Source organism: Abramis brama, assembly GCF_963993115.1.
Source record: "Abramis brama genome assembly, chromosome: 2".
In the NCBI taxonomy this organism is placed as follows: domain Eukaryota; kingdom Metazoa; phylum Chordata; class Actinopteri; order Cypriniformes; family Leuciscidae; genus Abramis; species Abramis brama.
In genome coordinates this window covers 51,385,490-51,397,335 of record NC_139964.1, presented here as the reverse complement: position 1 = coordinate 51,397,335, position 11,846 = coordinate 51,385,490, and the positions used below count along the sequence as shown (strand labels likewise).

The window sequence follows — 11,846 nt, the reverse complement described above, 5'->3', positions numbered from 1 at the left end:
AGTGTGTTTTAGAACTGCAATTTGAGTGTAAAGCAGGAATTGTGCTTGCAAAATTGGTTCAGGGGGTTGGTGAATGAGATACATGTTGTGGTCATTGTGTCTCAAGTACCAGTATTTGGGTGTAAACAATTGAGAAAAACTGTAAATAAAAGCTATTCCCAGTAATTAAATACAGCTCTTTTATTTCACTGTTTTCAATCGTTAGTTTATATTAGTTTATGGTGTTGAGACTAAGCTAAATAAAATAAGTCTGATACATAAACTCTTTCATAGCCTTCTCTATCTCATGTAAAATGAGAATTACTGCGCTGTTCTGAATAAATGCGGCCCCGTATTAATTTAACATACACTTTTCATTTCAGTGCCTCAGCCATTGAGAAAAGAATATACCCCACTAGTAAACTAATACAGGGAACGTGTTCTCACTCTTTAACGAGATAAGAAAGTTGATATGGAACACAGACGCGAAGAAAAGATGATTAAAAAGCATATTTTTCATTTCCACATACAGTACACGACTGAAAAAGAGATCAGAATGTCAGTGCGTTTTATCTAGTCCTTGTAATGTATTACCAGTTAATCTCTGCTGTCTTGAAATTAAGTGTGTTCATGTGTAAGAGGGGAGACTGTCTCTTCCTTTAAAATTCATTGTGTGTAACATTCAAACCACCTGACCTGTCTGCACTACACCCTTGTTAGATCGGCTTTCGCTGTGACTGACAGGACGAACACATTCAATCACACAAAATCACAACGAACAATCCATTACAAGTCTGGAAAGATAGCACACAAGATGCTTCTGCTTTTGAAAGAACAGAAGATCCCCAGTGTTATAAACACACATTCTTTTTACATAGTTGAATATCTCCACAGTGACATGAAGTGTGTGTGTGTGTGTGTGTGTGTGTGTGTGTGTGTGTGTGTGTGTGTGTGTGCGCGTGTGTGTATGTGTGTGTGTGTGTGTGTGTGTGTGTGTGTGTGTGTGTGTGTCTGTGTCTGTGTGTGTGTGTGTGTGTGTGCGCGTGTGTGTATGTGTGTGTGTGTGTGTGTGTGTCTGTGTGTGTGTGTGTGTGGGGGTGTGTGTTAGTGTGCATGCTATGTGATACCTCGGCTCTTGTTCCAGAGAAGCAGTAAGAATGACATTCAGGCCTTCAGTGTTGTACATGGCACACCATCACTTCTCAACGTTCAGATCGCTATGGGACTTCTCGCAATTTCTCTTTCCTCCTCTGCAGAAAATAACATTTAAAAATGAAGAACAAATGAGGAGCAACAGCAAATAATAACTGGCAAATTGTATTTTATTTTTGCCATTCTTATGAAAAATGAAGATCATATTTCTTGTGATTCACATTAGCATGTTGCTACATGGTAAGTCCATGCTCCTTTTAATGCTGATGCTGTTCAAAAAAAATCATTTTCTTAATCAGCATTTTTGTTTTGTTTTTCAGTAAACAATTTATTTTATAAGCAAAATTGTCAGACAACAATAGATTTTTAGAGAATTTATTTTGAATTAAGCCTAATTTTCATACCTCATTAAAAATTGGCTTTTCTTGTTTTAAATATCTATAAAAAAAAATCTTGAGTTTATGCTGAAAATAAAAATAATAGGATAATAATACAATTTTCTCGCAAAACAATATGAAAATACTGATTAAGAAATATTTTTATATGTAATTCCAGCTACATATATATTACTATTATATATATATTTATTTATATAATACTTTGTTAAACATGTTACTGAATGATTACCAGTATGCCAATATATTAAAGTACTGAGATGTTATATAATGCATGTCTAAAACAAAATGTTTTACTATTTTTCTGTAATCTTAATTGGTGCCTTAAAAAAAATCACCAACAATCATAGTTTCCACAAAATTACCATAATTACCTGTGATCATTTTGGGCCGATTTGTTCAATTTCAACATGACTTTATTGTATAAAAACAACTAAATACAATATGTTCTCCTCTCTAGTTGTTTTCTCTGCTCAGGGTCGTTTTGCTCAAAAATTGCTGAATGACCTAATGGAGAACTATTCTAATGCTTTACGGCCTGTGGAGGACACAGACAAAGCTCTTAACGTTACTCTACAGATCACACTCTCTCAGATCAAAGATATGGTGAGCACTAAACACACACGCACAAGTCTACGGAATATTGACATTTAATCTGGGACCTATTTTATAGTCAGAATTAAACGTTTTACTGAATAATCGAGCAGAATGAGTTTATAGCCACACACATCAGACCTATACTGCAGAGACAGTGTGTCTGAAATAACCACTGATTCTGAGATCAAGGTACTGTATAACACCCACACACTGTCCAACTGGCCTTGATGTGGCATGGCTTGTGTGATTTCGGGGCATACTTTTGCGACTTAATTCTGAAGCCGCACAGATCACACAATGGCCCTAAACTTTTAACCTCTGGAAATACATGCATAGCTCAAATGCATACACTCATTCATGCCTATGGCTTAAATAACTACAGATAACTACTTATATATGCTTTTGCCCAAACAATTATGTATAGAATTGCCAATAGTAACCAACCAGGCAAACTTGCCCTCAATGGACTACCAGCTGTGGTCTTCACTACAGTTGCAGTTATAGTGGATAACCCGGTGTCAGAAGTTATCAAATGTTTATTGTGTGGATCCTCTTCTCATTAACTCTCTGTATCTCGTGACACTGTAAACATTATATGTGTAGCCTATGTATAGTGTGAGCTGGGTGACTAATGTATAACAGCTAGAGTGCCACTGCGGATCATGTTTTCTCCTCACTTTAAAAGTGTTTTAAATAGTCATCAGTATATGTGTGTTTAAGTAACCTGGAAAGTAAGATTTGTATTATTTATTTTATTTTATTTTATTTTATTTTATTTTATTTTATTTTATTTTATTTTATTTTATTTTATTTTATTTTATTTTATTTTATTTTATTTTATTTTATTTTATTTTATTTTTTTATTATTTTTTTTATTTTTTTTATTTTTTTATTAGATTATTTATTTATTTATTTACTTATTGCTGGTGCAAAAGTACTGTCTGCTTTAAAATAAGAAACATTAGGACATGCTAATTTATAAAAAAAAATTTATAAAAAAAAAACCTATTATAAGCGTAGTAATTATAAGGAGTAAAACGTTGAATTAACAAATTAACATAAACTTTAGAATGTCTTACTGTAGCCCTATGGTTTGTCCACAGTCTATTGCTGTAATGGCAGCAGCACTCAGGTTGACATGAACTCATGTTATCCAGCATGATTTCAGAATTTCAAAGATCATCTTGTCCTTAGTTCAAAGTAGTTCACATGATCAGTGTCACAAGTTTGTTTATTTGGTTAGTGACCGAAATTTAGTGCAAAAAGCGCAAATATTACTCATTCATTTTACTTTAAAGATTGTAAGATTTTCAATGTGGTTTAGATTCTTTGCAGTTGATGCAATACTTTACCAGGGTAATACTATTATTTTGTATTTTCAAAAGTCTTGGCTTTTATTCACTTATTTAAACATAATTTTACAATAACTTATAAAATCTATATGATTTTTTTATTTTAATCATTGTAGTCTTTAAAAACGGTTTATTTAAAAAACCTGTTGGTTAAATGTTCACCCAAAAATGAAAAATCTGTCATACCATACTCACTCACATGCCATTCCAAACCTGTATGTATTTCTTTCATCCTTCTGTGGAACAAAACAGAAGATACTTATTTAAGAATATTGGAGGTCATACACGTTGGACACAGTGACTTTTTTTTTTCTGTGTTCCACAGAAGAAAGGAATGTTTTGCAAACAACATGAGGGTAAATTTTAGGGGAACTGTCACTGTAACTGATGAAATCCAATTGTAATTGTATGATTTTAAGTTCAGTGTTTGTGTGCTCTCTCAGATGATGGTTAGGCTATATAAAGGCACTGGTGGTCATTGTTTATTTGTGTTCCAGAAAGAGACAATGAATTTCTCATTTAAGAGGCACTGAATTTCCGCCCTGATCAAACTCAATCAAATATTAATTTACTGAACCTGAGGAGTACTTTTAACCAATGAGATGTGATATGTAGAAGTCATTAAGTGCAACCTAAGGGTTCAGACTTTCTTCCCTTTCATTCTTCATTGTTGTGAGAAAGTGTTCCATGTAGAACAACAGGGTTATATCTTGCAGATCAAGACCCTGTGTGACTGAATACGTGGGACTAACATATAATGTAACCCATACTTTTACCTGAACAAAAAAAATAAATAAAATAATAATAATCAGAAAGTCCGATCTGTGGCAAGAGAGAATTGTTAGTGAATATAATCTATTAACATCAAATAACCACTTATTGCCTTATTCTACTTTTTGTTGTTGAAAACTGTATCACCTGATCATCTTTGTTTCTGGCTTTCTTTGTAACAAATTACATGTTTTGGTAAAAACTGTTACAAAAACCACAAACTCGCAAAAAAAAAGCCAAGTGTCAAACTGCCCAACTAAAGGACACACTGATCACCATAATGGTGATCAAACATTTTCAATAAATCGTCAACATCTAAACCTCTGTTAATTCTCAATAAGACTTTCTGTAGACGTATGACACCAATTATGTCAATCTGGTTAGTAATAAGTGAGCTTCAAAATGCTGTTTGTGGAGTTGTTTAATCCTCCTCTGCTGAGAACTTGAGAGATTGAATGTCTTCTTTTGTCTTCAGTTGATTTCATCTAAGGCTGTGGCTGGAAGTCAGTTGTAGTTCTTGTGTTTCTCTTTTTCTCTGTTCTTATTGTTTCTCTTTCATTCAGTGATTCTGCTTGTTGACAGCAGGTGTTCATCAATAATGCCCAATTATCACTTAATTCATCACTTAAAGTATATCTCATTAACTTCAACACTGTTTCAGAGTTATTTTAACTCTCTGTAGAGAGGGACCAAATGTTCTCTGAGCAGAGTTCTCTGAGCAGAGTTATTAACTCTTATATAGGATTTTGCTATATATATATATATATGTATATATATTTCTTACCTTATCACATCACTGAACATGTTTACAGTAAGCACAGATGTCTGAAAAAGAATGCAATATCTGGAAACTGTCCCTTTATATTTGTGCAAACTGTTGTTAGACATCTTACATATTTTAATCATTTTTATTGACAAAGGACCTCATATGACTTTCTTTCTCCTACGGAACACAAAAGAAAATATTTGAAGAATATTTCAGATGAAAGTAATGCTCCCAAAAGACAAAAAGTTAGCACAAAACTAATCAATACAACTCAACTGGCATAATACAAGTGTTCAGTTTGTATGACAAACAGACCAAAATTTGAGTGGTTCTTCACTTGCAAAACATTGATCAACTCATGTATACACAGGTGAAATAAAAAATGCCATCACACCAATAACATAAAGGGCCCTATCATACACCCAAGGCAATGCAGCGCCAGGCGCGATGCAAGTGTTTTTTGCTATTTCAGTCCGACGCAGTTATCATTTTCACGTCATGTGCCACGTTGTTTAAATAGCAAATGCATTTGCGCCCATCTGTGCCACTGGTCTGAAAACGAGGTGTGTTCTGGCACATTGTTGGCGCGTTGCTATTTTGAGGCAACTGAAATAGACTGCGCCATTGACCAAATGAAACCTGGTCTAAAGTCAATGGTGCAATATATTTTTTGTTATTTTAAAGAGCGCGTTAGTAATGTGTGCCTATACTCTTTGTGCTAGGATGAAAGGAACCAGGTGTTGACCACCTACCTGTGGGTGCGTCAGATCTGGCATGATGCTTACCTGAGCTGGGATAAAGATGAGTATGATGGACTTGAGGTCATTCGAATACCCAGCGATCTTGTTTGGAGACCAGACATCGTTCTGTATAACAAGTAAAACACCTTCAGTACATTTATTACCAGTTTTGATTGTCGGTTACACTGAATTATTAACCTCTATATCTCTTTTTTACTCAGTGCAGATGAGGAGGACTCCTCTGGACCCCCAGGCACTAATGTGGTGTTGAGGTATAATGGTGAGATCACTTGGGACTCCCCTGCCATTACTAAGAGTTCCTGTAAAGTGGACGTCTCTTATTTCCCTTTTGATAGTCAAGAGTGCAACCTTACCTTTGGCTCCTGGACCTACAATGGCAACCAGGTAATATGTACTTGATAGGTGTACTGTACACGCATAGCAAATACTATAGTAGACGTGCATATATTCTTGTATTGAGCTATTCTATTATTAAGTTACTTTGGATAAAAGCTTTTTGTATCTGAACTTAAGTAAGATGTACACACTGTTGTGTAACAATAGATATGTAATCCACTAACTCACTAACTAGAGCAAGGATATTTTTAACACATTTGGGTTTTTGCTCATTTACACAGTAAATGTTACTTAACAAAAGGATTAGATAAATGTAATGGTAAATGAAAAAGCTCTATGTGAATATATAGCTGCTATAAATGCTAAATCTGAGTCAGTACATCCTCAGCATCCCAAATTATGAAGTGACACCAGAATATATATGATTATGAACACATAGAAAGGATGTTATTAAATAATATTAAAAGTTATAGAAAATACATGGTGGCTTGACCTCTGTGTCGTCTTCATGCACTGTAACCTCATTATATATATATATAACAAAAAAATTTAAAAAAATACCTAAAATTACTATATATATATAATAAGTAAAGTAAGTTCTAAAGTAATTTTAGGTATTTTTATTTATTTATTTGTTATATTTGGCTACTTTAAAAATTATGTTTTTAATAGCAGCAGAAATGAGGTTACAGTGCATGATATATATATATATATATATATTAGGGCTGTGAAATGATTAATCGTGATTAAAGTTTGTGTTCACATAATATATGAGTGTGTACTGTGCATAATTATTTTGTATATATAAATACACACACATGCATGTATATATTTAAGAAATATTTGCTTAAATATACTGTATATATAATTTGTATTATATGTAAATATAAATATTTTATGTATAAATAAAAAAAATCTTAATATATACATGCATGTGTGTGTATTTATATATACAAAATAATTATGCACAGTACACACACATATATTATGTGAACACAAACTTTTATTTTGGATGCGATTAATCACGATTAATCGTTTCACAGCCCTAATATATATATATATATATATATATGATGCAAATGAAACCCTGTTATTCCGGGTGAAGGTATAGTTGTTGAGGAGGATATAGACAGAATTGTGAACTGTCCCTTACTGAAAATCCTATCACTTAACCCCAGGTGGACATCACTATGGGCATGGAGAGTGGTGACCTTTCAGACTTTGTGGAAAACGTGGAATGGGAGTGTCATGGCATGCCAGCTGTTAAGAACGTCATTATGTATGGCTGCTGCTCAGACCCTTACCCTGACATTACTTACACAGTCCTCCTCAAGCGGCGATCATCCTTCTACATCTTCAACTTGCTTCTGCCGTGTTTCCTCATCTCATTCCTGGCTCCGCTGGGCTTCTACCTGCCTGCTGATTCTGGGGAGAAGGTCTCACTGGGGGTTACGGTGCTGCTGGCTCTGACTGTATTTCAGCTGATGGTAGCAGAGAGTATGCCACCTTCAGAAAGTGTTCCACTAATTGGTGAGTTTACAGTGGAGCTTAATAGTTAACACGCTATTGGAAATATTTGAACAAGCTCTCTTTTTCTTTCTTTCCAATTCTCTCTGGCTACAGAATATGGTTGTCACTCTGGTTAGAGTGTTAAATGTGGTTCTGTTGATACAATTTGGTTATAAATGAGTGTGACAACCAAATGCTTATTGTCACTGTCACTGTGCTTACAGACCTTCCTTGTGGCTCAATTGACCCCCTAGTGGCGTTAACAGTTAACTATCAGTTAATTATTTCTGACTGCTTTTTATGAATTTGAATACATTACATCTACATTGTCACACAAGTTCAAATGGGAAATTAATTATTTCTGGTTATGGCTGTGTGACATAGTGAGAATTTTTTCTGTCAGAAAAATCATACACTAAACAACCATTGTTGCCAAATACATCAGGAATTTAAAAAAAAGTAAATTGCAGTGACATGTATCACTAAATAAAGACAAAGTATATATTTCAGTTTATTTTTATTGAAATATACCAATATATTCATGCAAGGACAAACAATCCCTTACGGAAATTAACCATGGTTTTACTACAACCCCCCATCCTCCCCACAAAAAAAAAAAAAAAGGTTATTATACACCCTGAAAAATGCTGGGTTGGGTAAATATTGGACAGAACACAGGCTGGGTTATTTTTTTATGATTGGCGGGAGGTGAAACTTCCATGGTGGCGTTGGCGCGTTGTTCGGCTAGCATTCCCAGCAGACGTTAGCTGTGATGTACATGTAAACAAAATTTTTTAAATGTGAGACTACAGACATTTTCCTCTTTGTACAGTAATAATTTTAGTAGGAATACAATGTAATACAACCTAAATTTCATTCAGGAAGTTTCCCCTTTGACCCATTGACCCAGCGCTGGGTAGGTAGGCTATGTGAGGGGGTTATTGACAGTAAAAATGACCCAGCAGCTGAGCTACAGAAAAACTACTAAAAATATTAAAATAATACCAATAAAATGATCCAGCAGGCTGAACCCAGCATTTGGGTGAAAAAATAACTCAGCATTTTTTAGAGTGTAGAAACCATGGTAACCACAAATTAACCATGGTTTTGCTACACTAACCATAGTTTAACCATGGTATTTCTGGTTATACAAGTGGTGAACAATTCGCCAAAAAACATGGTTAGTACATTTTTGCTATAAAACCATGACTATTTTTCATAAGTGCAAAATATAGTACAATACCCTCCCCAGGCTCACTGGGTGCTTCTCAATCCTCAAATTGATGCTTCCTCGTTTCCTCGCTCCTCCGTCCTCCAGCCCGTGACCCGGAAACCGATCGAATTCAGCCATCTTGAAAGACATCTCAGTTCTCTAATTGCACCGCAAGGATGCGAGGAGCGAGGAGTGAGGAAGCTTCCAGAGCAGCTATGAGCGAGGATGCACAGGTGTATCCTATGCGGAAGTCTTTCTTGTCAAGAAACCTGACGCATGCATTTGCCTCCCCCTTCTCATCTGTCACAATAATTTTAATGTATGCTTTACCTTTGCAGTTTAAATAAATCATATATCACACATCAACAGGGCATTTGCTTTATCTTTATTATTAAATAATTTCTTAAATAACTAAACTTTAACAACATAAGGGCAGATCCTTTGAGCACAGCTGATGACGCTTTGAAGTGACGCTCAAGAATATTCCAATATACAAATAAGCTTTCCTTCGATTCCTTCGTCCTCATTTTCTTTCCTTGCAGCCTTCCCTCGCATCCTACAGGGGCTGGAGCTGAGACACGAGGAAAGGAAACGAGGATGCACATATAAGAAATGAGAAGCACCAACTGTAGCCATTTTAGTACGCATATCAAGAACCCCTCCCCTTATCTTAATGCTCCCTATCTTGTGAGAAAAATTAAGTTTATTTAAACCTAACTGGCCTAATAAAAGTGTCTTAAAAATTTGGGATGCTCATGAAATTTATTATATAATGCTCCCAAAATCATATTTAATACATTAATAATTCATCTTCCAGCCCTACTTCTGATCTATTGTTTATCTATTGTCATAAACTAGAGGTTCTTAACTCTGCCTTTGAGATTAACTCTCCAGCAGAGTTTAGCTCCAACCTTGATCAAACTCACCTGCCTATAACTTTCTAGTATTCCTGAAGACCTTGATTCGCTTGTTTACGTGTTTGATTAGGGTTGGAGGAAAAACTCTGCAGGAAGGTGGACTTGTAGGGCCAGAGTTGAGAACCCCTGTCATCAGCATTTAAAAGTGGTTATGCAGACAATATACAATCCACTCCTGTAAGTTGTTGTATGAACAGGACAATTAAGTCACACCTGATAGTACATACAGTTGTCAATCCCAAACATTTCTTGTGTTAATCTAGTGTTTTTGTTATTTATCCCTTGTTTGTGTCTTTCTTATAGGAAAATACTACATCGCAACAATGACCATGATAACGGCCTCTACATCATTGACTATCTTCATCATGAATATACACTTCTGTGGAGCGGAAGCAAAACCTGTGCCTCACTGGGCCAAAGTCCTGATAATAGACTACATGTCAAAGATATTCTTTGTGTATGAGGTAGGGGAAAACTGCACCACACCTGAAAGCGACAGAGGCCCATTGTTCTCTGAAGACCCGCTGGCTAGCCTGGAGAGAGATGGGTATTTTGACAAAGGGTTTTATGGAGACTGTCAGCATGATGACAGAAACCATGGTCAGTTTAATGGGTACAATCACAGAGACCACCGGCATGGGAATGGGTACCATCACAACAACAGTGACTATCGGCAACATAGGCACCAGCATCAAAGGAGGACCCGCTCATCTTCAAATTCCCCTATCCGACAGAGTGCCCATCATCCAAAATACACACACTATATTGGTCGAGATGGAAGCGATAAGCTCCCACTGACAAGTCAGGAAAAACTAAAAGATAGCGAACTCTCAATTCCAGAAAAACTTAGTGGATACACCTACGATCATGGCAATGGCTATCTCAATGGAGTTGGCTATCTCCATGATAATGGCTACAGCAAAACCTTTGGAGCAGATAGATACAGTAAGACCCCCACTGGCACAGGATGTGTATGCATCTGTGGCCAACATCAGAAAGTGGTGCAAAACATTGACTACATAGCTAACTGTTTCAGAGAGCAGAGGGCACACCAGGCAAAAGGGGCAGAGTGGAAGAAGGTTGCCAAGGTGATGGACAGGTTCTTCATGTGGGTGTTTTTCATCATGGTATTCCTCATGAGCATCCTTGTCATGGCCAAGGCAACCTAGAGCCATTTACACATTAAAGATGCAATCAATTGATTATATAATGGGTAACTCTATGTTTCAAAAGACCGTTTAGTTACTGATTATTCTTTTTTTTCAAACAGTAATTCCTATAATCCTGTATTTGTCGGTAAATGGGCTCATGTTCTACATTCAATTTAATATGTGTATTGCATTTACAGCATGAGTGTTAGTTGTTTGAATGTCTCGCTTTCTTCACTGTTTACTTTATTTTTTTCCACTCAAGAAGATTATCTGGTCGTAACAGTAAAATAAATGGCATTAATATTTCAGGTGTAGACGTGTTCCCACATGTGTATATAGGGTAACACAATCTTTGTCTGGCATGGACACACATTAATAATGCATAATTAACCTTGCACATGCGTATGAACAGACATCCACACTATCGCACATTAAAAATGCATAAATAGACCAGTCTTGAATGCTGAACGAACACACACACAGTGCAAAACTTGCATCCTTGACCAGTGCTAACATCTACATTCTGCAACTTCTAAATTTACTAGTGTTAACTTATTTCTTTGATTTGCTATACTTGTTCCTCGCTTTGTTCTCTGCTTAAAATATTCTTTACAAATGGTGCTACACAAATAAAAACTTTATTAATCATAGAATTCTAGAATCTTTGACTACTGTTCAAAAAAGGAAAATGTTAATATATGCAGATATAATTTTACTTGCTTGTTTGTAAAAACATAATTTTACAAACTTTCACGCTTTCATTCATTAATTCACCCCGTCCTGTTGTGAAGGAATCTAGTCACAAATGGAACTTTACTGTATAAAGCAGAACGTCATGGAATTTGGCCGTTTTTGAATGAATAAATCAAAAGTAAGGGATGCAGTACAATGAATCAAATCTATATATGGACTAGTGTCTGTGAATATTAAAGCTCAAAAAGGCTACT

General features: G+C 35.5%; 1 protein-coding gene across 1 annotated transcript; it reads left to right on the top strand.

Moving 5' to 3' along the window:
- Positions 1-1,325: 1,325 nt before the first annotated feature.
- Positions 1,326-10,917, top strand: chrna9a (cholinergic receptor, nicotinic, alpha 9a; the record flags this gene model as incomplete). The annotated part of the gene is made up of 6 exons (XM_084094793.1): positions 1,326-1,371; positions 1,987-2,132; positions 5,735-5,889; positions 5,974-6,157; positions 7,288-7,639; positions 10,052-10,917. 6 exons carry the CDS (start codon positions 1,326-1,328, stop codon positions 10,915-10,917), a joined length of 1,749 nt encoding a protein of 582 aa, XP_083950919.1.
- Between the last annotated feature and the right edge of the window lie 929 nt (positions 10,918-11,846).